Here is a 27,993-nt window from a genome sequence, read left to right as displayed (position 1 = left end):
TAAACACAAGGTGTAACTGAGGCTGATCTTGTAGCTTTGCAGGAATTTAACCATAAACCAAAGCGTTGGATCAACAAAAATTTGGCCTGATCAGAAAAAAATCAAAGCTTAGTTATAACATTTAACTTTTCAAATACAGTGTATTCAAACGTTTATGATTTTGTGTTACACATTCGGTAAAACGGTGAACATTTGTGGTTTTGGCATCATACAAAAAGCTTGAGGATGTTTGGATTGTACTTTCTCTGTCTAAAAATCAAGCGAGGGAGGGCGTGTGGAGGGCGTGTGGAGGGTGTGTGTGTAGCTTTGAGCTAGCATGTTGATGTTTTCTAGCATAGGTTAGCACATCAACTGATAGCAGTTGTTGATTAGCAATACACACAAGGTGTAACTGAAGCTGATATCATAGCTTTGTAAGGAATTTGGCCATAAACCAAAGCGTTCGATCAACTAAACTTTGACCTGAACATCTTCTGGAGACCAAGAATATCTCCACCTGACTTTTGTTGAGATATTTCAATAGAAAAACTAAAATGTTGTCCTCATGATGGCACAAGAGCAAAAGTCAATGGACTCACATTAGTATCATTAATAATCGTACATTTTGAAGGTCAATCCATTAAAGAATTGTTTGCTATTCTGAGAACAAAGCAAAGCTTAGTTATAACATTTAACTCTTCAAACACATTGTACGTTTATAATTTTGTGTTACACACGCGGTAAAACGGTGAACATTTGTGGTTTTGGCATCATACAAAAAGCTTGAGGTTGTTTGATGTTTGGATTGTAACTTCTCTGTCTAAAAATCAAGCGAGGGAGGGTGTGTGGGTGTGTGTGTCTGTGTGTGTGTGAGCGCTGATGACATCGCTGGTACAGGTGAGTCATGTCGGCTTTGAGGCAGAGCGTGAGTGCAACAAACCAGACGACAGCAGAGGTGTTGCTGCCTCTGTGACGCAGTTCCTGCAGCCTCTTCCACACATCACAATTGCCAAGAAGAAGAAGAAGAAGAAAAAAGGATTCTTTGTGGAATACAATGCAACACACTTTAAGCAATAAAATAACATTTATTGAAATGTAACAAAATAAATAATCTGTGTAGCAACATAATAAACTGAGGAGGTTACAGGCAGGTGTCACTGATGCACAGCGAGCTAACCTCACAGACACGCTGTGATTACGTAGACACAAATCCTTTTTTTTTTTTAGCCATTATCAACACGAGCCTTGTCGTTACATGAAGTCAATACGTAGGAACAATTTCAAACGGGGACGAATAGGCTGATGGATCTCGCAGGAGCTGCTGTCAAAATCTGCATGTGTGTGTGTTGTTTTTTGTATGTCTAAAGATTAGAAAAAGAAAGATTAGTCACCCTAATTAATAAGCCTTAAAGGACCAAAGAGAGAAACTGAAATACGATGCATAATTAATATCTTGCAACTACAGGAATCTTCCCAACAACACGTTGTCATATGTTTCCACTACACCTAAATAAATCAACAATAATCAGCGATTTTTTTGTTGTTGTTGAAAAAAGCTCTCTAAATCTTGCAAGTTAGTTTTGAATACAGTCTCCTCACACAGGGTGCACAGTGGCACCTTTTGGGAGTCACATTAAAGTGAAGATGAGGGCCCCTGGAGCTCAAACCTGATGCGTGAGAGGCAACTGAGAGGTTAACAATAAAGCATTAGTGTTCTCGTCTCATGCTACCTCGTTTAGATTTAGGTGTTCTGCGTACATTTTCACATAATTCAAGACAATGAAAAGCCTGAAGTTTCTTACAAAATTCCAGTTGCTTGTGCAAAATATCAGAGGGAGAGGATGCTGAAGACCTTCGTCTTTACAGCTCATAACCCTCAGCGATGTGTTTTTTAAAACTCATGGGCGATTAGACAATGCAGCAAAGGACAAAAGGCCTCCGGACCCGACAGCGGTTTGATTCTACGCTCTGGGAATATTTAGATCAGCGTGTGATCTAAACAGAACAAACATTTTTTTTCCTGAGGGCAATGAGCCGCTGAGAGTGATTTAACAAAAAAAGTTTTTTTTAGATTGCGAGTTGCTGAAAACGGACAGAAAAAGTCTTCCGATGAAACCACCTTTTCCTTGACAATAACAGTAAGTTGTCAATTTCAAAGTAGCAGTGCCCCCTGCTGTGTCGAACCCATCTGAAGCAGCTGGCCCTGTCAACACACGGACATATAAATACACTTTTCCCCTGTTAAAATCACTACATTATTCCACTATCAGCTAAAATCGTCAGGATATGTCGAAAGAAAATCAACAAAAAAAGTGTCTCCCTCTAAACATTTACTGAACGTGAAGTCAAATCAGAGCATTTCTGATCCAAGGTGTCCGTGTTCAGGAGTCACTGCAGGCTCATGAGAGCCGTGGCTGGTAAATTTGGACAATCGCTGCGTTGATTTTGAAGCGGAAAAGAGTCTTGTCTCTCATCAGACGTCATCGGCGGCAGCCGGTGGAGCAGACTCTGAGTGGAGTTCAGCGGCGGACGCGAGGACAAGTTCCCCTGACAAAAGATGCACGTTTTTTTTTATTTCCCCCGGTGATTAGAGTCGTCTTTGGTGATGCAGGGGCTGCTGCTCCTGCACGCCGTTATCAAGCTCCGCCTCTCCACTTTACCGTCATGGTCTGTGGAGAGAAGTTTACAATCAGACCTGGTGCCAAAATTTACTTTGGAGTCACAAATCCTAGTTGAGAGAACCAATGAAAAGTACATAAAGAGCTCGAACAGCGAGTCCAGAGGCATTCAGGTCAATAATGGATCAAATGTCAGTAAAACTACTGTGTGCTGTGGGAAATTAAAGAAAAATATGTCTAGCTTCATGAGTTTTTGCATGGATGGATAAACAATTTCACAACCAGACTGACAGTGTTTTAAATAATGATTTAAAGGTTAAATAATATGTGAAGAGGCAGAGTAATCAAGATGCAACTGGTGTTTAGAGACCTTTGAGAAATAGTTTGGGGAATTCAGCGAGAAACTCTCCCACGTGCAGTGAAGTCATGATGGTTTATGTGACCAACACAAGCTGCTGAAGAACATAAAACACTCGTGTAGTACCACAAGTCTTAAGCTGCTGATGCGGCAGTCATGCAGTAAACACATCAAGAGGACAAAATGCATCAATAAATCAAACAGAAGTTGGTGTTTATAGAGTATTTATATTATAACAATGACCTCTGATGCGCAGTCATTGCTTAGCAGGAAAGGTTGTACACTTGAAGCACATATTCATTTATTGAGTATGTCTTTCTTTGTTTGCACATTAACAAACCCCCCGTGTGTGCAGGCATGTGTTTTGTGATAACGCAAGAACTTAATAGCGCATGTTCAGTGACATCCACGGAAAGAAAACACACGTGGTTTTCGCTTCAATTGTTTTTTAAATGTTTAAATGAGAATGAACGATATCCTGATGATATGACGGAGGATAAGCAAAATAGCGGCATTGACAGGAAGTGAGAAAAACTTTATGAGGGAGATAGGGAGATAAAAAAACCACGATGAAGAGAGGGAGACCGACGTCAGAGATGGGACATATGTCATTTTTTTGTTGTTTTCGCAGTCCTTTTTGGTAGAGGGAGAAGATGTATAAAAAAGACTGTGCCATTTCTCTGCCCACAGTTTTTATTTTTGTACACTGTCGCTTGGTGAGTCAATGCAACGCCCCTCCAATTACCTCCCACTCCTTCGCCCCCACGCCCATCCATCCCGCCCTTCAGCCCACGCACCTAACACACTCTGACGTCAGTCCTCTGGCGAGGGAAGGGGGGGTCCGATCCTGCCGCCCACAGAGTACTTCCTATCCTTCCCCTCCCCTCCCCTCCCCGCCCCCTCATGTCTTTTGCTGGCTTTCTTCTCCTTTTCGCTTCATCTCTATTCGAACTGGCTATCGCAAGCCCAGAACCACTAGCTTGCCGAGATCGCTTGCTTTTTTTTCCTTCTTCTTCTTCTTCTTCTCTTTTCCTGTGAGAAGCTGTGATGCATCAGAAAAATGCAACAGTAACAGGGTATTAAATAAGTGCTATAACAGTGTAACACCCCCTCCTCTCACTCTTTTCCTCTCTCTCTGTATCTCTCTACACCTCCTTCTGTTTCCCCTTCTAACTTCTATCCTCTCTAATTTACAGTCTGGTGAAGTTCAGCTGTGCGTGGTGGGAGGCGTCACCTCAGAGAGATTGTGACTCATACAGTTCAAGCTGTAGAGCTATAAATTATTCATTGTTAGGAAAGGTCAGGAAGTCTGTCTATCATTTTCAATTCAACCCCAGCATCTCTTTTTATTCCCCCCCTCCTCAGATTCCAACTTTAAGAAATTGTTTAATATTTTGGGAAATAAGCGTAATTACTTTTTTTGCACTTAGATGAGAAGATTGACAGTAATGTCTGTTCATTAAATATAAAGCAAACGTCGGCAGACGCTTAGCTTAGCTTGAAGATTGAGGGAAACAGCTGGCCTGCATATTGTACATTCCTTCTTTAATCTCTTAAAAACTTTATTGTAAAACTGCTTCTAGCCAAGAAATAATTCAGCAATTAAAGACATATTTCTTTCTTCAGTAAACATGACAAAGCGTGTCAATGTGAGTTATACAGGAGCCAATAAGTGGGTCTTGTTTTGGAAAGAGGCTTATTTGCAGTCTTTGCGTTATGCTAAGCTAACAGGCGGACACACATCTATCGTTTAAATATAGGTAATAGTATTGATTATTGAATCTAACTCTGCCAGAAAACTTAAAAAGTGTATTTCCCAAAATGTCAAACTTTAACCTGAACAAAGTTGGACAAATACTGCAAAATAACTTTTTATTCAGCGTCCATCATTGAAGACATATTATCGCGGAGTCGTGATTGGAAAAGTCACCTGCGGCGTGCGTCCTTTCTGACGCTAGGCTGATCTTGCCGGCCCGATCGTGCGACACCATCCGAGCCAATCGCAAGCCTTCGTCCATCAGCGTTTGCTGTATGAGATGGCGGCTCCAGCTGGCGGGGTTGGACGCGTCGGCGTGGGGGCGGGGGGACGGAGACTGGTTGCACTGCGAGCCGATGTCTACGGGGACGGACAGATTTGGGTGTCAAATGCATTCGACCGCAGAGCGGCTTTCAGCTGTGACAATGAAAAGGTCTCGTACGACATACATCAGGAGTCTTTACCATGAGACACGCTGTCGACGCTCTCCGCAGATAAGCTGTCGTCGTCCGCCCTCTGGGCCGAGCCCTCCGAGCCCTCGACTCCGAGAACCAGCGACACGCTCTCGGGCCCGGTGACCTAAAAAGCACATCGCCGTCAATGTGGCGCTGCTCGCGCCGCTTCAAGCGACCTGAACTTTGGCTCCGTTTGAATCACACGTTCATCCGTGAGGAGGTTGCACACATCGTCGTTGACTCACCTCATATCTCGCTCTCTTCTGAGACGCCGCACTGTTGTCATCTGCGTTTGTCCTGCAGGAAGAGAGACAGTGGAGCCAACATGAAGATTCCTTCTTGACGTGTTATTGGACCAAAATAGATCTTGACTCACGGTCCACTTAAAGTGTTTTTTGCAAAAAGCTTTTAACTGCGAGATCTCCATCAGCAGATGAAAAGCCAGTCATGGCCCTTGATTTATGATTTTCTTTAGTAGAATCAAGCAGGTGGTTTTGTGCAAGATGCAGCGAGAGAAGAGAAGCCACTTCAACTTTTACTGAACTATTGGATTATTTCTATGCAAATATATATTGGATGTTTCTCGTCAATTTTCCATGACATTTTAAGTATATATTTTTTTTGTTTATTTGTTTATTTTACAGGGACAATACACACTGATCAACAGTACACCTGTAAGTTAGCCAGAGAGGCTAATTTTCATCTGCTGTCCCTGGACAGTTTTTTTTTATGGCAGCCTGAAAATACATTTCATATATAATGAGCACGAGGGAGACTTTTGTCTTTGCATTTGTGTATTTGATCTTCATCATTGGACTAGTAAATAAATATAAAAACATGTAATAATATCCAGATTAAGACACTGCTAAACCGGGGCATTCGAAACACTTTTTAAATCTAATAAACAACAAGAATTTCACAAGCCCTTTGTTGTTTTTTTCTGGAACTCATTCATGACTCAGAATTGATGGAAAACTGCTAATTTCACAACGATTATCGGGGCAAAAAAACCTGTGCAAGTCCACAAAGCCGGAGGGGTTTTGTGTTCTCCTGCGCGTTAGCTCAATATACTCTCACTCCAGAGGTTGAAGCTTAATTCCCGTTGTGAGCCGAACCAGGTTCATTGAGAAATTGAATGCGCCGGTGGAACGATGAATCATAAGTGCCTTCTTCAGCTACGATGTGATTTCATTTATTTCCAATGTTGCTTATTATAACAAGACGCTGCTCTACATAGTATTTTAAGAATCGCCACGTCGCCGTGGAGGGTGCCGACTTCAAATCCAAACTACATTTTTCGGCGAGGTAGTGCTGGTCGCTGGTTTCTGGTGAGCAGATCTCTCTCCGCTCTGAAGGCGGTGCCCTTACCTTGCGTGCTTTAGTGTGGAGGTGTAGGCACATTTTCTCGCCACCTGCCGAGCCAAAGAAAAGAGCTCCACCCGTCTCAGCAGGAGGGCATTGTCCCGCATGCAGAACTGGGCTGCAGCTTCATTGATGATCAACTGAGGAGGAAAAGCACTGAATGAAGGAGGGACGGACACTGTGAAAAATATGCAGACAATAGAGGAATCACATACTTTGTTTTGAAATGTATATTTATGATTGCAGCTGCCTTCTTCATTACATCTTTGTTCTGGTCTTTGGTGCTTTTTTACCTCGTGGTGCGTGAGCTGCTTCCCCTCCCTCCTCTTGGAGTCAAAGCGGCCGTAAATGAGACTGTACTTCCGGATCTCTTCTTCCTTGTTCGCGTCCTGGGACCCCATTTTGAAGATGTGTCCCACGGTCTTTGCCATCTTCTTGTTCATCCTGAGCAGAGTCTTCACCTCCGCCGGGTCCGACCTGGGCAGGGTCCTGAGGAGCCGGTCCACGCTCTCCACCACCGCCCTCGCCGTCTCCCCGTCCAGCTGGCCCCCGGGCCAGGCCGAGAGCGCCGACGCCGACGGGACGAACGAAGCCGAGGGGCTCGGAGACGTGGAGGGACCCGGGGGACACGTCGACGGCAGCGGCGGGCTGGGCGGCTCCTCCTCCGGTCCGGACGCGGACGTCAAGGTGCAGTTCCCATCGGGCTCCGGGCTGAGCCAGTGCGGGTCCATGGGAGACAGCTTTTCCCTGTAGTGTGTGTCTTGCGGCTGCGGGGACGCCTGAGAGCACGGGCTTCTCGGGCTGCCGCTGTGCATGGGCGTAAGACACGCCCGATCTTCCCTGTCGCACGGTGACCCCGGCTGCCCGTTGCTCACAGACTTCCTGGGCCCGCCGGCCGCCCCGTCCACCTTGAAGAGCGGGATGCCCCCGAGAGGAACGTTGGAGACGGGCTGGCTGAAGAGGGCGGGGTTCGCCGCCCAGTCTCGGAGCGCCTTCTGGAGCCTACGCACATGCAGCGGCTTGGTGGCCATGCCAACTAACGCCATGATCTCCAGGAACTCCTCCTCTGCCGCCTCACAGAGCTGCTGCACGTCGTCACCACCCTGCTGGATGAAGGTTTCGTAATAGGCCAGCAGGTTGGCCCTCTGCAGCACCCGATAGAGCTGCAACTCCCCGAGTGTGCGTGGCAGAGACATGGCACACGGCTCTGAAAAGTTTAGGCAGGAGAAAGTAAAGACGTGAAACCTGCGGGTAGAGACATCTTGTACAAGTTGATTTATTTAGATCAAGATTGTGCCATCCGGAATGCACCTGCATACTTAAAGTATGTTATCTTGATGACTCGCTCATGCAAATAGATGAATACAGGAAGTGAATGCATGCCTTGGAGCAGAATAGTTTCTCCACTGGCAAACTATTTTCACGTTTTTGAAAAAAGTTTTTGGATTTAAGATCTTATATAATGGATGTGTGAGAACATATAAACATCTCTTACCCTTTTTCAGGTCAGGTGGACGGATGTGCAGAGAGTGGTTTTACGGAAAGAGATCTCTCCTAATCACCGATGTCACAGGTCGTTCCTCCCGGAGTGAAACTGGTGAAGAAATTAAAAAGAAATATTTCCGCTGATCGACGAGACAAAAGCACGTTACATTGAAATGGCACTAAAGTAGAAACACTTGGATCATCGTCTTCGTCTCAGAAAAGAAAAGAAAAAACATCGACTATAGACGCAAGTATTCCTGAGCCAGATGTTCGCAGAAAACACCCTCCTCAAAGACACATCGCAGTTTTTTTTATCCGATTTCTTTCTTACCCAGTTACCTCTCGCCGAAAAGCTTCCCCGGCTCAGATTGGCGTAGTAAATCCTCCTTTGCGTATCGTACCTCGTCTGAAATCACTGGCAGAAATCCTCCTCCGGCGCAGCGTATTGGTTGCTGGCTGCCCTGTCTGTGTGGGCTGGAGAATGACGGGGGCGGACTGCAGCACGCCATCTGACCGAAAAAGAGCCTTCCTCTCCCGGTAGAGAGGCGGCTTTCAAATTGGAGATGTGGGTGGTAGTGGTGGGGGCTCGGAAATTAACCCTGTGCGTCTTCAAGATGGGTCTTTTATGCAGAAGCAGCTGAAAGCTGAAGGGGGTTCCCACAGCTTCGCCATGAGAAAGAAAAGAAGACCCCTAAAAAAAAAAAAGCAGTCAGTCAGCAAACACTATGTAGACTTATTTAGAGACCGATGAACAAGGAGACAGGGTTGGTGGCAGATGTGGGTTTTTAACGATTTGCTTTTAAGAGGTGGTGGGTGGTCGTAAACTATTCTGAGAGTTCAAGTGAAACGCAGTCGTTACTTTTTACTGTGGTGTTTTTTTTTTATGGTTGTTCTTTGCGAATTTAAATTGACAATTCACCAACAAATTGTTTATGAAATTATTAACAATATCAGTTAGCCTTAAGTGTCCCCTAAACTGCACTGGTAATTCTTGAAGGATATCATTTACTGCTCAGTGCACCTTTAATTCATATATTTGCGTACAACCCAGGGGTTTTTACTCTCCTGTTTTATAATCATGCTATTTGCCTAATATGCCACACCGCACACACAAAGGGACTGCACATGCATGACATTTATTGTGCATATATTCTTCACTTCACCAGGTTTCAAGATTAAAAAACAACCAACGTAAACATGAACGAAGATCAGATATCTGTCTTTTAGGAAGTTTACTATTTACAGAGTATGTATTGTGTTTTGTCTATTAATTATTATTAATTATTTTTGATTTGATGATTCAGGATTAAGTTTGCAGATTAAGATCAGACTGAATGGGAAGTCAAATACCCAAACTGGAAAAAAATGCCGTTATCTTTGCCTTAAAGAAGATGCATCAAGTTGAGCATGTATGTGTACATCCAAACTATTTCCACTCAAGCCTATAATTGGGACACTGGAGAGAAACGAAAACTGGTCTAATGTTTGCTGAGGCAGGTGAATACGGCAGTCAAGTCATGAATTCATAGTAATTACTTTTCCCCAATCATAAGGGTTTAAAAACTTCAGCAAGCAATTTCCCAACAAATTGTAAAGGTCCTAACCATGCACCTTGGGGGCCTTATCTTATGAATACAAGCAAAGGCCTTCCTCGACCAGTCGGAAGCACACTATTGTCTTAGAGGAAATTAATTGCAATACATTTTGTAGACCCAAGAGTGCCCTTAAATTGAAATAATAAGGGACCTTGACCAAATGTTTTTTGTAAAGTTCTGTATTAGGCTATGGTTATTATATACACTCAAGCTTCCTAAGATTTATGAAAAAGATGAGGGCAAACTTTAAACTGTATATTTGATTTTACAGGTATAGTGTAATAATATATACAATACTAAATATGTATAGGAAAATATGTTTTTATATGGCAAGGTTGATTCTTTATTATCAGCATTACCAAGAAATCAATGGGCGGCAGCAGAGGTTTTCTGAGTTGTGTGCCGACAGTCGAAAACCCACGAAGAAGAAGCAGGGGGAGGAGGAGGAAGAAGAAACTGGAAGAAAGTAGGAAAAGGAGCAGGAGAAGAAGAAGTGGCTAAAAAAAACAACACGGGCACTTGGCTGTCTGTTAACAAACAAGGTTACACAGTTATCTAAGAGGTATATACGACATTTAGTTTATTTGAATGCAAAATGCAAGTAATTTGCCTTCTTGATGGTGCGGTCCGGTGTCCAAAACATGCCTTTGCTTGCTCGTCAAACCCCACAGGAAGGGGATATTAGCTAGTCCAGCTCGCTGCTGTTATTAGCTAACAGTTAACTGCTCGGCTTGCTGTCTGCTAGCTAAAGACGTGAACAGTGTGCAGCTGTGCTGTCGTTTAATCTTCGTTTGATACGTTATTCAGTCGAGATGCTGTCAGGTTATCCAGCCAGAAGAGAGCTAATTATAGCGCCTGTCCGTCATCCTGCGGCTTCACGCTAACTCCCTGTCTGTCTGCTAACATTAGCCGCCTTAAAAACAACTGGTTGTGCTGTCAGAGTTAAATATATATATATTAATCCAGTCAGTTTGTCGATTCACCGCTTTATGAAGTCTACTCTTCTCGTTTTTCATCGCTTCTGAAAGGCGAAACGTTAATTCAGGTTGCTAGCTAGCCCCTGAACGCACCGCGGTCCTCTGGCTAGCTGAATGCAATGTCTCGTGCACTGTTACACGCGCTCATGTTAAGGCAAGTGCCTAATTTTACCTTTTCCTCTACAACGACTGGACGGACAAGGTCACGCAGCTCCATCACATGTTTATTATGTTAATCATTAATTAATGCCACGACCCATTCGTGCTTAGTTTATTATTTATTCAGGAAAAGCTTCTTCAGAAGCGAGTAGTAGTGAACTCTGAATGTATCGCCTCATCATAGCAGCAGGTGGAAGGTAAAACTACAAACTATTATTGTTTTTTGTCAATTGTTTAATCAAGTGTTTAGTCTATGACGTTATATATATATATATATATATATATATATATATATATATATATATATATATATATATATATATATATAGCTGGCACAGGTCTTGTTTGACCAACAGCACGAGTCCAAAGATATTCAACTTACAATAGCATATCCTGATCTTATCACAGGCTGGAACAAGTGAATGTTTGATAAGTAAATTTGAATTCAGAATCTGTTTCTGTTGATACACCTATCAGGTAATCAAGTAACCTTTCCTTCGCTTTATCTTTTATTGTGGTACGTGTCATTTTATACTGCTAGGTTCATATGCACTGTGATACAGTATCTTTTATTGAATATTCAATTGAGAAACAGTCGACAATAAATGCCAGTGTCTGTTGTAAAAATCCAAATAAATAAATATGGATATTTCATCACATTGATGCAAAGATTGGACGTCCAGCATCAACAATGGTCCAACACAAGGAATTAGCATGGATTTACCAGTACAGCAAAGCTTCTGATCTTTGACAATTTCTATTATCTTATGGGAAATCCCTTTGTTTCAGTTATTGTAATATGAATAAAGACTGATAGAAATATATTTCCTCATTTATTTTTGCATATTCACAATTCATTCTATGTGTTGATTTCCAGGTAAGGACCGGACACATGATGCTTGGTGTGTAAAACCCTTTTGACACCTGGATGCAGCTGCTGATATGGTGGACCAGAGATCGATGCTCAGGAGCCCCCAGCCTCACCTTTTCATGAGAGCCTGGGGAAGATTTTGCCACCGATTACGGATCTAGATATTCTTCCTTGAGATTCCGATTTCGCAGCTCTTCAATCAAACCGCTGTGAGGAAGATGGAGCGAGAAGCAGCTGAAAAGGCGATGGACGGCGTTGCAGATGCTGACGAGGAGATCCCTGATGGTGACTCAACCTCAATAGGTGAGTCTAATCAGTGGGAGGCCAAACGGACTGAGGACGAATGTGAGCTGGAGGAAAAGGAAGCCCACCTCAAATCTCAGGACTCCCCAAATCCAGCCCCTCAACAAGACTCTGCAGCCGCTGAAGCGGAGTATTGTGGATCTACAGAGGCCAAAGAGGATACCGAGGAGGCTTCAGATGGGTTTGAGCACGACGACGCCGCAGATCACGAGAACCCGCACATTATAAATCAAGAAGAGGATGAAGCCGCGAAGGAGCAGCACATGAACGGGGAGTCTGGCTGGAGGAACATGGGGCCGGGGCGGAGATGCAAATTGAGGCTCAGCGGGTCCGTCGCGGAGCAGAGCGGTCAAAGTGCGTTCTCCTCCATCCAAAAAGGCAACGTGATGTCGAGTGGTGGGCGGCACAAGCAGACCCGCAGACGTAACCACCACCACCATCAGCAGAACCGAGGCCGCAGGCGGACGGGCAACCAGCTCGTCTTGGCTTTCAAGGAGATGCTCTCGGAGTCCCTGAGCTTCTGGTGCGTCTCCTGCGTCCACATGATGATTGAGATTATCGTCACATTGACTCACAATTGCGGAGTCGGTGTGGAGACTGGAGCGGTGAAACTCTACAACTTTGGGCAGCGGCTCCTCGCGAAGATCACGGATGTAGGAGGATTGAAGGCGGACGCTAGTCGGATTCTGAAATGGACTGCCGGCACAGGAACGGACATGCTGGATAAAATAGTCCGGTCAGTAAAGTGGGTAAAAACAGCTGCCTTATTTTGTTTGAGACTTTTCTGCACTTTGGTTATTCTCGGCTTCCAGTGGGCAAAGAGAGCGTTGGTTCGTCTTGGCGGGGAGAGGGCAAAGCGCTATTGGACAGCTTTTCAGGAGTCGAGGCTTTGGAAGGGAGCGGCGTCCCTGCTGGAGAGAGTCCGAAGCAGGTTTAGGAGGCACGGCCGAGTTCCACCGTCCAGCCCCGACTCACCCGGCAGAGCGGGGAGAAGCCAGCCGGGTCAGGAGCTGGAGAGACTGCTGGCCTTGGCTGAAGTACCAGAGGATGAGCTTGACCCCTTCACGGTGCTCGGTGTGGAGGTCCACGCCACTGAGGCCGAACTGAAGAAGGCCTACAGGCAGCTGGCTGTCCAGGTGACTGCAGCTGAGTCGAAAATACTATTGGATGCTCGAATTAATGACTGACGAATGTATTAAAGGCTTTCTCTCCTTTACTAATACAGCCTTTACATCTGTGCTTTCTTCTTCAGGTCCATCCAGACAAGAATAAACACCCACGAGCTGGAGAGGCGTTCAAAGTACTGCGGGCAGCCTGGGATATCGTCAGTAACCCAGAGACACGACGAGAGTACGAGTTGTGAGTACACAGAAAAAAAACAAATGTCCTCAAAAACATTTATCTAGTAGCAGTAGTAGTTTTTCAAAACAGCTTTTCCAGTTACAGTCATACCTAATAATTAGTTTTTCCTGCACTTGGAAAGTTGTATCACTAGTTTGGTAATAACTTTTGTTAACCACTGCTGTGGATTGCATGAGCTCCACAGTGGACTCCGTCCTGCATCATTTGTACCTAATTCAAGTTTCCGACAATTTCAACATATGTAAATAAGCGATAGTCAATAGAGATTAACTGGAACTATTCTTGGTCTATTGCGTTAACCTTTTGGAAACTGTGAAACTGTGCAAAAATCCTCCCACGCTCATTTTAAGTCTCAGCATGCCCCATTCAGACAATATTTTGGCGTAAAATACAAAATATTTTTTCCATTTTTTAACCGCACGACGCAGTTTTTTGACAGAAACTTCTTCCTAACAGGACAAGACTTTGTTTTATTATGATCTTTGTTGCGGATTCAGATTATTTAGGTCCTAATCTTTCCAAAAAGGTGTCTTATTGACGCTTTTTGGGGAATCTGGCTCATATAATGCTGGATGCTCATAGTTACGATCAAAATATCTTTTAAAGTGATTTTTGTACAGATATAAGTTTTTTTCCAAGACTTTGCTGAACAAATGCATACAATAAACACAAGTATTGTAATTAATTTAGGGTTCCTACGACGACTCAAACAGGGAAAAGGAAGTCTGGAGACAGAATTGGTTCCACAGTTTTCAACGGGTTTAAGACGTGCAGTGTTTTGACACTTTTGAGTTTTGAGTGAGTTTGCCTCTCAAGGCCTTGTGACGTTTATGTGTCACAAACTTGTCTGTCTGTTTCGTTCCCACGCAGGAAGCGCATGGCAGCGACCGAGCTCTCAAAGTCCATGAACGAGTTTCTCACCAAACTGCAGGATGACCTGAAAGAAGCCATGAACACTATGATGTGCACCAAGTGTGAAGGCAAACACAAGTATGTTGCTCATCAACTGAAGTAGACTCAAAGTATTTCCCTTGGACTGAATTGAAACAGTCTGCAAAACACACAACTGAATCACATAAATGTTCACGACAGGCGCGTTTCCTCCGTTACCTGTGTGTCTGTTCCAGGCGGTTCGAGATGGATCGTGAGCCCGCGGAGGCCCGGTTCTGTGCCGAGTGCAACTGTTGCCACAGTGCTGAGGAGGGGGACCTGTGGGCGGAGTCCAGCATGTTGGGCCTACGTATCACATACTTTGCCTGTATGGATGGCAAGGTGTTTGATATTACAGGTGAGCGCGAGGATCTATCTGCTTCCTCTTATGAGTAACTAAACTGTAACACATCCTGTAGTTTGCATGAGCTCATGTATCTTATCAGCAACCAGCATTTCAGTGCTTGTATTTGCAGGTTAAAGGAATACCAGCACCTTGTGTTACCTTGAATTCCTACTATACTACACTAAACAACCGCTGACAAACTCTCTCACAACTGGTGCAGTATGATCGTGCAGTAAGACTCATTTACGAGGGGTGGGAAATCACCAGAGGTCCCACGATAGAATATTGTCACAATACTTAATCCCGATACGATATTATCACGATACTGCGATATATTTAGTATTGCGATATATTGCGATTTATTAACTTTTTTCCAACTGCAATTTGTCCCCAAAGGAAAGCTTTGTCAACAAAAAATAACTTGATTTTACTAATTTAGGGCCAAAAACGTTTAGAATTGATTAAATAAAAGATCGATACTCGGCTTCTGTGTATCGATACAATATCACCACGCAAAATATCGCGATACTGTGCGGTATCGATTTTTTTCCCCCACCTCTATCATTTACGCAGATCTATACGTATTACTTGCCAAACACATGCATCTTTGCTGAAATCATACTATTTTTAAAACACCAACACGCTCACTTTATTTGTCCGTGTGAGTCCAGATGAGTCACAAGCGTCGTGAGGTTTCAATGCAAGCGCATGTGACTCGATTTAAAGGAGACTTGGATTGTACCGCACGAGTCGTGCGAGAGTTTGAAAGCGCCTGATGTCAATTCATCAAGACGTTTCTTTCTTTGTTCACTGTAGAGAAACTATTTAAGATTTCAAGGTGACACGGGGCGAGTAACTAATGTAAACAAGATAATGTTGTGGGTGAAGCACAGATTCAGAGTATTTCCTGGATACACTTTTTTCTCTGTCAGTCATGTGAGATGTTGTCGTGTTGTTGTGTTTCAGAGTGGGCAGGTTGCCAGCGAATAGGCATCTCTCCCGACACGCACCGAGTGCCCTACCACATCTCTTTTGGTTCCAAAAACAACAGCAACTCCACACGACACAGGTACGTCTTTCCGAGTGAGACGAGTGTGCGCTTGTTTCAGCTTCATGGTGCTGGATTTTATTCAATGCAGTGTGTTTTTTACAGCCTTGTAAAGCATTTACTACTTTGTCCTTCTCTTCCTCGCTCAGGCATGTGTCTTTCGGCTCAGAAACTAATTGGCCAGATAATTTCGGGGAAATTTACAGATCTGGAACATCTGCCATAGTTTGAGTCCTCCTTTAGACACATGGTGCTATGGAAAGTGTTGCATTATCTCAATTTCTGAAACAAAATGATGTGGATATGACCCAGCTCACCTCTTTTGTAAAACCTGTTTTCTTAAAAAAAAAAAGAGGAGTTTAATGCCCTTTATGTATTTTAGTTCTCGTGATGAATAATGTTGATAAATCATAATCAGAACATGTTTTCAGACACTGTGGCTTTTTAAATGAGCTGTAGGACTCTGGTGAGGTTGAGGCGTCACAGCGACGCGACAGACAGACGGTCAGTGCAGCTCACAGGTGTTTACTGGCTGTAATGAAGGTGCAGGAACGCTGAGCGTGCAGACGCATGAGAGCAGTCTGGGCTCTTTTGAGACTTTAATGATGCTAAATTTCAGCTTCTCAGACAGAGGATGAATACCTATGTTCATTTGGACAGTGTGTGGAGAAATGAGTTTTTTTTTAACATTACAACATGTAATAATAACTTTATTTATATCGCACCTATATAACGTCAATACTGGTAAACAAAAAAGGACCACACCATAAAGGAAATGAATACAACAAAACCAAACAAATAACCAATAAGAGCAAATGGAATAGAAAACAAATGCATAAATAAATAAAAATCAGGGAACAAAAGACCTGCATAGGATGAAATAAAAGGACGACATCACTTAAAAGCAATTCTATAAAAATTGCATAACAAGTAATTTGAAAGAAGTTATTGATTCTGCCAACCTTTCCCCTCCTAATAACTTCATGTTTTTCTCATTTGTTTTCCTGCCCCTTTGTGATAAATGTGTGTTACAGTGTGTGGTGCAGGAGGGACTTCCTGTTGTGATAGTGACGTTAACGAAAAGAAACCTATACGGCGGCCATTTTGAATGCGCTTTATGTTCCAATCGCATATCCTTTCCTTTCGTCATAATTTACGCTGCTCATATGCTGTTGCCAATATGACCGTCATTTCAGTCGAGGCTCCAGCCATAAAGATTTCTGTACTTTCCATCTTGTACTTCCAGGACGCCCTCAGAGCACGCCGCGAGTCCGACCAACCCCGCGGATTTGCAAGACTTCTTCAACCGCATCTTCAAGGGCGGACCTCCGAACGACATGGCCGCCAACGGGGGCTTCTTCCCGTCGGGTCCGCCGCCTCATCACCCGCCTGGAGCCGGACCCGGAGCCGGACCCGGAGCCGGGCCGCCCCCCTTCTCCCCTCCCCCGAGCCAGACGGGTTTCTACAATCCGGGCGTTCCACGTCCAGAGGCCAGCGAGCCGTGGGCCGAAAGCGGCAAACCGCCCAGAAGGAGGAAGAAGGTCCGCAAGCCCTTCCAGAAGTGAAGTCTGTTGACCCCCCCCCCAACACAGACACACACCACACAGCGGCCATGTTTTTGTCTCTCGCCTGCCCGTCGGCATGCCAAGATCTGAACTGGAGATAATTTGTACGGCTGTGGTCGGATCAGCCAGAGCAGCGAGAGAGAGACTGTATGGTGGGAGGAGCCTGTTGACTGAACAAGTATTGAAGGGTTGAAGAGGTGATGGTGACGGTGCTTCACCTCTCATGTCACCTCATTGTTTTTTTGTTTGTCTTTTAAGATGACGGTAGCCTTGGCATTGAAATCCTTACCGGGACGCTGTAATGAAACGTTTTCCTTTTCATAAATTCCTGCCAAATCCTGCAATGCATGATTTATTCACTTGCATTTTAATACTTTGGTTTAATCACTTTAGTTGTTTTTTGTTGTTTTTTTTTGTACGTGGTTGGATTACGACGTTGGTTCCAGACAGAGTGACACCTGAAGAGAGTTACGGATCACTTTAATCAAGATGATGAAGTTAATGCTTCACTTTGTCGGTGGTTACTCACCCACAATGCATCTCACCCACTGTGTTTCAGGAATGAATGAAAACACATCCGAACTAAATTTAAAGAAAAGTACAGAAAATAGTGTTTTGAGAGAGAGCTTTCTGCTTTTACAGTGAAATCAGAGAGGAACGCTACGTTCACAACAAAAGCGTTGCGAAAATTTGCAACGCTTTTGCTGTGAACGTAGCAATCCAGCCTACAGACGGCAGGACTTCAGACTCACGTGAAAGTCAACCGAATCATTCGAGAGTAAACTTGTGCTCTCTAGAAATTAAGTTTCAGGGTTGAGATATGTTTAAACAAATCCGTTCAAAGTTATTACGATATGAAGATTTGGCCATTTTTGTGCAGAATTGTTGGTGATATTTGTGTGGCGATGACTAGAGAATCTCGTCCTACATTTCTAGACTTCTCTTTTCAAGAGCCACTGAAAATGATCAAGCGTTTTATTGTTTTTGTTTCGCGCTCTGCTGACTCTAACACGCTAAAACCTGCTGTTTATTGTTTCAGGTTCAAAATGTAAAAGCAGGAATGAGTTCGGTTGTGTTTCTGTTGAACTGATCACCCGTTGAGAAGGTCTCAACTTTAAAGTGACACCTTGACATTTTGAAATGTTGATCTTTCTCTGCGCCGGGGAGATTTATTGGTTATTTGAAGCCCACGTCTGCTCGCTCTACACTGCCCCCTGTTGGTTCAAAGCGTAACGCAACAATGGAAACGTCAAAATACTGAGGCGAGCCTGACCTGTAACGTAAACTTACAATGTTTTATTCACATCAGCATTATTTTAATTTGTTTATTATTGATGTTCACAGTGAGCCTGGAATAAGCCGACAGTCAAAAATATCATGCAATTTGCAAAATGTACAATATGTTACTGTCATGTAGTTCTTTTAAGTCGTGCCACTGAAAAATTTACATTCCACAGCAAATTTGAACACTTTTTATCAGCTTGTTAAAAGCCATTTGATGCCAGGCATCTTAAAAAATAAATAATAATAAATAATAGCCTTACACCTGAGGGTGTAGAGCTGATAGTATGTTTTTTTTTATCATGTTTTCAGCTGATTGCTTACACATACAATAATCTTAATTTTTTTGCGGTCAGGGTTTTCTTCTGGTTGTGGTTCAGCTTTCAAAATGTCAAAGTCACAGGAAAAAAAAAAGATAATTAGTTGTATTTGGGGTTTTGTTTCTTGATATGGTTCTTGCATAGATATAATGTGATGAAGACAACCGAGCTGTTATTGTTTACACCTGATATGTGAAGATTGTGAGAGTGTAGTGAAATGGCAAATGTTTGCGATGAGGCATTTGATAAAAAGCTATTTTTTTATATATCGACGGTTCATGTTCACTGTTTTTGTTGATTTGCACACCGTGTTAACATCGGAGGGGTTTGAACAGTCGTCCTTTAGTGGAAGCGCACTCCTGCTCGCTAAGCTAACGGCTCATTTGCAATTTAAGATATTGTTTTTGGTTAAATGACTGACAGGATTTTAGGACGAACAATTGAGTTGCACTCTGGAGAAACCCAGCGCTCAGAAATATGGCATTGTGATGCATCATTTTTGTTTCTGGTAGTTTGAAAAGTTAAATCTTTGTGTTTGAGCTCATTGCAGCGGGACGTGACGTCTGACATGTTTGCTTGTTTCTTTCATGTGCGTTGGAGCAGTTTTTTCAGACTTTATCAAGCTGCTGTCAATTAAAACCCTTTTTTTTTTTTTTAATGAAACCAACTCAAAATTCAATATTTTAATTTGACGAGGGTTAAAGTCCAATTTTTACTGAGTGAAACAAATTACTTTTGTAACAAATTTGGCTAATTAGTTGCAGATAAAAAATAAAAAAACAATGTTTTTCCATCTCAAATACTCATTCAGGCTCATTTTAATATCTTAAGTTCCTGCCCACCTCTTCAGATGGTTTTGAATCGTCATATTTGAAACTGGTTCGACGGCGTCAAGCAGAGTGTTGTCTTCCACACCTCGACTTGAGAATGTACACGGGTGTATGTCAAGGTAGCGGGTCGAGGTCAATGAAAGAGCCGACGCTTCCGATTTCTTTTCTTTCCAAGTTTTTAAACAGAATATGCAGAAATATTGCAAAAAAAAAAAATAATATCTGACAATCATCAGGGTTTTCTTTTTCTTCTTGTGGGGAGTTCAGAGGCGAGTTCCCTGGCTGGCAGACAGTTTTTAAAGATATCACTGTTGGGTTTCTTCCCCCCCCCCTGCTTACTCTGGTTTTCAAAATAAAGAGGATTTCCTATATGCACATTGTTGTTCTGTTTCATGCTCCAAAGGCTTAGCCATAAAATATCTGTTATTTCACAATGCATATCAAAGCTAAACCGTATAAACATACACTGACAAATGATTACACGTCATTACAAACATCTTGGTAAGAATTCAGTGTTCGAGGAGCTTGTTAGCCTGCATAGGTCCCACACTTCATATTCAAAATTGACAGTAAACGCACAGTCACTGCTTTACCTCATAAGGATTTTCCATCCTCTGACCTCAACTGATGGTACTTTGGCCACGGAAAGAGGGCACGTCGACGCTTCTGCTCCTTAAAAGGAGTGGTTTTAAAGAAGTGCAGATTACTGAGTCGCTCACTTGACTTATAACCTTTTACAGGTTAGATAGGGTGGAAAAAAAACATTGTATTATAACTGCAACTTCATTAAAGCCCAAAGAAATCCTTCAGATGGGTCAGAAGCCGTCTTTAAGTCTCTCCGTAAGCGTTCCTCAGCCGTCCAGCAGTGAGCGCTGTCTGCAGACACACCGTCACAAAGCTTTTACACAACAAATTAAACAAAATTCACGCATAATGCCGACGTATTGGATCATCGCGGCGCATAAGAAGTCAACAGAGAGACATTGTGATGTCGATCTGTGGCTGCAAACCGTTTCCTGTCCCTCTCTCCACACTTTGCCCTCCACTTCCCTGACGCACTGATAGTTTTAATCTGAAACAGCATTTTCCCAGCTCTCTTTGTATATAAAATTCAACATTTCTCTACTCATCTCTCTGAACAAATCTTTTTAACCTGAAATTAAAAAAAAAAATATTTGAAAACATTTAGCCCAGACCGGATGTTCATCACACACTTACAAATATATCTGTTAAAAATAAGCCCGTAGTATTGATATTTAAAATATTTCAACCTGTCCCCCCCTCCCGTCCTTCTTTCTCTACTAATATAGAATGAATATGATATATATGCAGCAATAACTGCTTCAGCTTGTGCCGCTTACATCGCCGCTCTCCTTAAACCAGCAGCTTGTCTTTCAGAGGTCCGACGGCGGCGAGAAGCTGCGACCGGTCCCGATAAGCCACCAGGCCGCCGCGGTTAGCCCAGCGCTCGGCTCCTTTGCACTCGGCGCAGGGCTGGTGGTAGGTCAGTTCTATCTGGGGGTCCTGCGCCCCGGAGCCGGACCGCAGACACTTGGTCAGGTCCGCCACGCCGCCGCCGAGGGCCCGCAGCAGAGCGTGAGGCGCGCAGGAGTCCCACTTGAAGGTGCTCCCCTCCGAGAGGACGTACACGTCGGCCAGGCCCTGGATGACGCACAGGATCTTGTAGCCGGCTCCCGAGGCGTACATCAGCTTGTCGGCGCCGCACAGCGCGGTCAGGGCCTCCTTCACCACCGGCTTCTCGCTGGAGCTCAGCACCGCCGACAGCCCCGCGCCGCCCTTCGGCCGGGACACCGAGCAGACGTCGACGCCGCCGCAGGACACGCCCCAGAAATGCTTCCCCCGCCAGCTGTGAACGCAAACAATGAGTAGGTTTTACTTGACCTTTTCTAAATAATTTGGTGCCAAGTCGGTCGTGTACAGTGGCTTTTTTTTTTAAGAGCTTTTTCTCAACGGCTCCTGAAAGCTGAGGAGAGCTGCAGATTCAGGTGATAATTCTCCGTGAGCGAGTCCTTGCACGCCGCCAATTGTTCACAGTTCCCGTCGACATATCAGTTACAGCCGCGTTGTCGTTTAAAAGGTGGCCGTGCCATAAAGTTCCTAACTTCTTGTTTACATAGTTGTTCGCAGGGTTCAGGGGTTTCCGTCGAAGTGAGTCACCTCCTCGTCTAAACACGCGCCACAGTTGTTTGATTTGCGCTCGCAGTATCTGCTCTGAGTCAGACGGCGCTCACGGTTTCAGTCGTTTGATTCTGATAAGCCAGACGGTTTGTCTTAATAAGTATTATATAAATATTAATGCAGCCGCAAGACTGTTTGCCAGAGAAAGACAACACTGTGGCCACTTTAAAATACGACTCCTCTGCTAGGAAGTTTACTTTTACGATGCATGTAATGTAAAGTTTCTGCACACGCCGTCATAGAGGTGTTAATCACACTGTACGTTTTAGTAATGAGGTCATAGTGTTTTACTGGACCGCATGTCATTGAGTTGTCAACACAATGAAGTCTGCTCCACCCCCAACTCGAAGAAGACAGATTGCAGATCTTTTTATTTTGAAGCTTACCCTCCTCCTGCCGGGTCTTTGTGGTTGAACGGCTGGTTGATGACGCCCATGACGGGCTCGCCGGTGCTCCGGAGGTAAACCCCGATGAGGACCAGAGCGCAGTGCAGCCCCGACGGGGCCAGGTGGCCCTCCTCCAGCACCTCCTCCCTGCCCTCGATGTACTGGCTGGTGGCGTCTGAATGCGAAACGACAAGAAGGAGACGAGGCTCAAAACTCCCCGCGGCGGGTTTTCTGGAATCGTCCGGCGCGTCGGACGCCTCTCACCTATGGGGTCGATCCAGATGCCGAGCTCGGACGGGCCGACGGGCAGCGTCAGCCCGTCCGTGTCGGCGTCGATGCTCGCCGGGTCTTGGTGGATCGCTCGCGCCAGCAGAGACGCCGCCGTGTGGTCGCCGTCCAGCACCGCGGCCAGCAGCGCCGCCGTCTCCTCCTGCGTAGCGCACACCGTGACCGTCACGCTCTCTCCTGGAGACACAGAGGCGGCGAGGCTTCCTTTAAGTACTTATTATGAATTATTAAAAGTAAATATTTACACAGCGCAATGTGCAGTGAGCTGAAAAACATTTGATGCGATCATCATCTGTGTATTCTGATTATTTCAATGAAAGAAGCTTTGGTCACTGTGAGGTTCAAAGAGCAGATTACTGAAGATTTGATTATCAGTTTTATTTTTGAATATGTACCACATGATCGTCGAGAAACAAATAGTCTATCTGCAGAGCATTATTTATTTATTTATTAGCATTTATTTATTATACGGGTGGATCAAATGATGGATATAAATAACCAGCGTGATGATGATCCTGATGTGTGATGTTAACCCAGACGATAGTGTTTCAGATGTTTCCTGTAAACACGTAAAAAAACGATTACAATTACTAATCGTCTGCTTCAAGTTCTTCATCAGTTTATTGTGAAGCTCAAGCTGAAAACGCTGCATTGGGAGGAAAACTAAAAAAGAAGGAAAGAGAAGTTACAGCTGGACGAGCAGCTGCCGATGTGTTTTTAGAGGAAGTGATGTGTCTATTTGCGCCAAAAGCAGAATGATGACATGAAGACATATCCTACCAAAAGCCAGCTAACTTTAGATTAAACCAAATGTTCATCACATTACAGGCCCTAGAAAATAATCTGCTAAACGGAAGGAAATCCTATAATCACGGTCATATTTAGAGGATGTACGATTTCTGGTTCAAGCTTCTCAAATGTAAAGAAAAGCCTTATTTTATTTGTCTCATGTGATATTAGTAAACTAAATATTTGAGGGATTTGGACTGGTCAAACGAAACGGGTGAAGACGACCGGTTAAGCTTTAGCAAATAGTTGTTCACTGTTTTCCAACCAAACAATGAGTCGTTTGCAGCTCTAATATCGTTCACTACAAGAAGGACAGACCGGCCTTGTTGATACAGTACTTTTATGATCTTACTCAATGTGTTTGTCTTTGTCCCTGTGGGACATCCTGGACCTCGGGGCAGGATAGTTTTTCCACACACCTTCAATATTGAGATGCATTTCACATTCCTCCTAATTTGTGGAAGGGAAATTAAAACTGATAAACTGCTTAAAATACAAATCTGAATCTCAACTGTTGCAGAAGGACTCGAGAGGAGCGCTAGATTGAGAATATTCCCACGACACAAGGATATGGAGTGTCTGCTTTAACCTTGAAGACATCCAAAGTCACATGACTGTGTAGTGAGAACAATATCAAGTCATTACCAAGCCCATTTTCAAATTTGTTGGACTCCTCTCCATGGATGAAGGCCGCCATCTCAGGGAACTGTCAAAAGAAAATTAAAAAAAAAAGACAGCACACGATTACAATCCTCCTCAAAGTTAAATTCACAAAGTCCACGCTTGGACTCTTCTCCTACCTGAGCGCCGACGTCGTGCCGGATCATCTCCTGGATCACCACGTCGGCGAGCGTCTTGAAGTCCTGGACGAACTTCTTGTTCTTGTCGTCGCCGGTCTTCTCCTGGACCAGCAGCTCAAACAGCGGACCCTCCTGCCTGCAGACGCGAGCCACGTTCGCCGCTTTCTCGGCCACCCGGAGCAGCAGCCTCAGAAGATCAGCCATGCCTGAACAGAGAGGAGAGAGAGAGGGGTTTAAGGCAACATGGAGACGTGGAAACTCTGTGTGTGTGTGTGTGTGTGTGTGTGTGTGTGTGTGTGTGTGTGTGTGTCTGTGTCTAAGGAGGGGAATGAGGCCATGCAGGTCACACTTGCACATACCGAGCTAATTATAGCTTCAAAATGAAAACAGGGCATTTCTGTAAAAAGAAAAAAAAAAGATGGTGTGAGGGAGGAAAGAGGCTTCATGTGTTTGCATCTCTGCTGAAGTCTTTACAGACATGCAGCTCTAAATCCTTTCCAAAAAAACTAAGTAATAACTCAGAGAGCATGAACATCTTATTATATAGCTAAACTGTCATTTTACAGTAAAAAAAGGGGGATAAAATACCATAACGGACCGATTTAGTGCCACCTACACACTGCTGGGTGCTATTACTAACGTCAGAGGAGTGTTATTATGTGAGCCGATGATGGAAAAACGGCCTACATTAAAATGAATTAATATAAATATGGTTGTTTTAACTGCATTCAACTTGACTCCAGTCAGCTAACTGGTTCAACGTCACTGGTTTTGACGTCCCGGTGAGCAGATTTGCTCGGGTTTAGCTTAGCATTTTTTTCTTTTTAGATAGCAAATGGGTTCAAAACGCGAGGGGACACAATAAAAAAGCCCCGTAAGATGATAGAAACCTCACCAAAACCCAGGTGCGTTTTTCCCGCTCTCGTCCGTCGCGGTCGGAAGCTTTTTTCTTCCGTCCTACAGTCACCAAAACGCGGAGGATTCAGTTGCGAGAGGACGGGGAGTTTCAGTGAAACAGTGGTGTTAAAAAAAACGCCTAATTAACCCCGACGTGACGTCCGCCTGCTCTGGTTTCTTTACGTCAGCGCGAGTTCCGCCTCGACGGAAGGGCGGGTACACCTCACGGCCAGGCCGGCAGCCAGGGGGCGGAGACGGGCGCGAAACCAGAGAGCTCCCGGTGGGCTCTTTAAACAAGGCGCGGACCACCGGAAGTGCGGCGGCGCTGCGTTCAAATGCGACTGGGAAATTCAAGCTTTACACGGTTATTTCAGGTTATCTTGGCTGGGAGTTGTGTTTTTAAAAAAAAAAAAAAATTTTTTTTTAACAAATCTACTTACAACCTGTCATTTAAGCAGAAGCATAATTTTTCAGTTTTTGCTTTTGTTGGTTAGAGGATTGATTTTAGCATCAAAACGTAGGCATGAGGGCAATCGATGCAAAAATATGTATTTGGTCGTCTTTCATTTTGATTGCGTCCGTACATTCATTGTATTCAGTGATCTACGGCCTCCTGCCTCCTGTGTCCTGCACCCTAGCCTCCAGCCTTATGCCCTCCTGCCTCCTGTCTCCTGCCCCCTGTCTCCTGCTTCCTGCACCCCAGCCTCCAGCCTTATGCCCTCCTGCCTCCTGTCTCCTGCCCCCTGTCTCCTGCTTCCTGCACCCCAGCCTCCAGCCTTATGCCCTCCTGCCTCCTGTCTCCTGCACGGTGGCTTCCTGCCCTCTGGCCTCCTGCATCCCTGCCTCCTGCTTCCTGCCCTCTGGCCTACTGCCCTCTTGCCTCCTGTCTCCTTCCTCCCGGCCTCCTGTTTTTTGGGGGAGTTGTTCCTGATCCGATGTGAGGTCCCAGGACAGAGAACAGATGTTGTATGTGTACAGATTGTAAAGCCCTCTGAGGCAAATTTGTAATTGTATGATTCTGGGCTACATAAAATAAAGTGAGGTGATCAAGTCAGGACTCAACATACAACAGTTAGACTGAAATGAATGGAACTGAACAAAGTGATTACGTTTAATTGAATTCAAAGCTTCAATTAAAAGAAAGGACAGAAAATAGTTTCCAAGCTTAACTCAGTAACACATCTTTTGACAGTGACTTTCATCCACTTGCACTCTGAGAGCTTCAGTTATTGTCTTTACATTCATGAATATATTATTCTATATACATATTATGAGAACTTAACGAAGTTACCAGAAACTAAGTGTGGGGAATTATTGCTTGGGAACAAATATTATAAATTCCCAAACCATATTCATTACAATTGTAATACTTATGTTTACTAATAAAGCTCAGGTGATCATACCTAAAGTTTATAAGAGAGAAGAAAGGGGGAACTAAACATACTTTGTGCACATGCTTGGGGCAGTAATACCAATAATAAATGTACTATTAAACCTTATTTGTGCCCAAAGAACTTTTGATGTGTGACATGAATGCACAAGATCGTTTTTATAGAAAACTGTAGACTTCCTGTGCCAAACATTACCGGGAAGACCCAAAACCACAGCGGCCTTTAACAGACCACAAGGGGCACATGCAACATTTAAAATGGGGAAATCTCCCATAATGCAGTTCATATACTGAATTGCTCACACACACACTCACACATAAATGTGTAATTGGAGAAACTTACATCAAATGGTTCATTTTAAGAGCCAATGTTTCTTGGTGGAAGCTCTTATCGCCATTAGTCGTCCATTACGCGGAGCGCAGCCGATGAGAAACCGTTGATCAATACAGTTTAGTGTCTACAGTAGATTGGGCGAGGCTGTCGACACACTGCTGGATAAGACATCGGGCTCATATACAGCAGGATCCTTACAGGACGGAGGAGTTTCTTCAGATGGCGGTAAGACACTTGAATACATGTTTTTAGCTTAAGGTGAACTTAACTTGGTATTCTGAGGTTTCAGTGATGGGGTTAAAGCCCCAGCATGCTTCAAACAAACCCATACTATTCAACTAAAGGCACATGTTTTCTATATATACTTATTTTTCAATGTATATACAAATATTTCACTTAGTTCAATAAGTAAAGTGAATGCATCGTGTTACAATGTATTTCATATTTGATCTCTATCACAAAATACTCATGCTTTTGTATTTTTTCTTGTGCAATACCTCTACTATGTTTTGTGCCTTATTTTTTATTTTTTTACCCTTTATTGTAATTTGATTATTAGGAGGACAGCAAAATAAGCTTCTCATTGTACAAGTAACTTTGTTATATGTGTACATGACATTTAAAATATCTTGAATCTTTTAAAATTGAAATTGTTTGTTGCAGGCCTCAAAGAAGAAAATGTCCGACCTGGAATGTGGCATGGTCACTATAATCAAGGTTTTCCACAAATACTCCAGTTACAAGTGCAACCTGAAGAAAGCAGAGCTGAAAGATCTCATTAACAGTGAGATGAGTAATTTCATCCTGGTGAGTTATGGAAGTAAAATGAATAAATATAAATAGCATGTTCTTCATCACTTTGCACTATAAATGAAATGCAACCAGCAGATTACAGTCAATGATGTATTATTATAGGTAAACCTTGGATACTTAATATGCCAGACATTATTTATCAAAACCTTCAGTTTTATTTTACTCTACAAATATGTTTTCTGGTGTTTAATGAGCATTTTTTGTCACAAGCGTTGCTACAGGACTTTTAGTTTCATAATATAAAATAAAGTAAATGGTTCACCGTCTTTCAAATTTTTCCCGCTGAACAGAAAATCCACGAGAACGAGACTCTGGACGAGCTCTTTGCCGACCTCGATCAGAACGAAGATCTGGAGATCGACTTCAAAGAGTTCATCAACCTCATCGCCATGGTTACCTCGGCATGCCACGAGCTCTTCGCCCCGAAACAGTCGCAATAAATAGTTAGCGTGTCATTACTCATTAAACATTGAAGGATTACAAAGGAAGTGTGTGAC

At 43.7% G+C, this 27,993-nt stretch overlaps 4 protein-coding genes across 5 annotated transcripts; 2 read left to right on the top strand and 2 right to left on the bottom strand.

The window, feature by feature from the left end:
• Nucleotides 1-1,062: 1,062 nt before the first annotated feature.
• nab2 (NGFI-A binding protein 2 (EGR1 binding protein 2)) lies at nucleotides 1,063-10,194 on the bottom strand. 2 transcript variants are annotated; one of them, XM_068593490.1, is made up of 9 exons: nucleotides 9,968-10,194; nucleotides 8,345-8,704; nucleotides 8,024-8,122; nucleotides 6,822-7,735; nucleotides 6,535-6,668; nucleotides 5,412-5,463; nucleotides 5,176-5,290; nucleotides 4,886-5,071; nucleotides 1,063-2,648 (listed from the first exon to the last, which is right to left on the bottom strand). In XM_068593490.1, exons 4-9 carry the CDS (start codon nucleotides 7,722-7,724, stop codon nucleotides 2,551-2,553), a joined length of 1,488 nt encoding a protein of 495 aa, XP_068449591.1. In that variant the 5' UTR covers nucleotides 7,725-7,735; nucleotides 8,024-8,122; nucleotides 8,345-8,704; nucleotides 9,968-10,194; the 3' UTR covers nucleotides 1,063-2,550. The 2 variants fall into 2 exon arrangements, with proteins under 2 accessions (XP_068449591.1, XP_068449592.1); XM_068593491.1 differs by having other exon boundaries at nucleotides 8,415-8,704.
• Nucleotides 10,183-19,975, top strand: dnajc14 (DnaJ (Hsp40) homolog, subfamily C, member 14). Its single transcript, XM_068593489.1, has 7 exons — nucleotides 10,183-10,941; nucleotides 11,622-13,054; nucleotides 13,171-13,277; nucleotides 14,151-14,270; nucleotides 14,408-14,568; nucleotides 15,523-15,625; nucleotides 16,851-19,975. Exons 2-7 carry the CDS (start codon nucleotides 11,834-11,836, stop codon nucleotides 17,167-17,169), a joined length of 2,031 nt encoding a protein of 676 aa, XP_068449590.1. The 5' UTR covers nucleotides 10,183-10,941; nucleotides 11,622-11,833; the 3' UTR covers nucleotides 17,170-19,975.
• Nucleotides 19,839-25,200, bottom strand: inpp1 (inositol polyphosphate-1-phosphatase). Its single transcript, XM_068593492.1, has 6 exons — nucleotides 24,958-25,200; nucleotides 24,063-24,268; nucleotides 23,908-23,968; nucleotides 22,450-22,650; nucleotides 22,186-22,360; nucleotides 19,839-21,467 (listed from the first exon to the last, which is right to left on the bottom strand). The coding sequence occupies exons 2-6, from the start codon at nucleotides 24,264-24,266 to the stop codon at nucleotides 20,975-20,977; spliced, it is 1,134 nt and encodes a 377-aa protein (XP_068449593.1). The 5' UTR covers nucleotides 24,267-24,268; nucleotides 24,958-25,200; the 3' UTR covers nucleotides 19,839-20,974.
• Nucleotides 25,201-26,834: 1,634 nt separating this feature from the next.
• On the top strand, nucleotides 26,835-27,965 carry LOC137796499 (protein S100-B-like). Its single transcript, XM_068594466.1, has 3 exons — nucleotides 26,835-26,908; nucleotides 27,347-27,490; nucleotides 27,787-27,965. The coding sequence occupies exons 1-3, from the start codon at nucleotides 26,903-26,905 to the stop codon at nucleotides 27,934-27,936; spliced, it is 300 nt and encodes a 99-aa protein (XP_068450567.1). The 5' UTR covers nucleotides 26,835-26,902; the 3' UTR covers nucleotides 27,937-27,965.
• The last annotated feature ends 28 nt before the right edge of the window (nucleotides 27,966-27,993 follow it).

Source organism: Clinocottus analis, unplaced genomic scaffold (assembly GCF_023055335.1).
Source record: "Clinocottus analis isolate CAN_PGR_092001 unplaced genomic scaffold, fCliAna1.0.p SCAF_3, whole genome shotgun sequence".
In the NCBI taxonomy this organism is placed as follows: Eukaryota; Metazoa; Chordata; class Actinopteri; order Perciformes; family Cottidae; genus Clinocottus; species Clinocottus analis.
The sequence above is the reverse complement of the archived record's forward strand: the minus strand, read 5'-3'. Positions and strand labels throughout refer to the sequence as shown.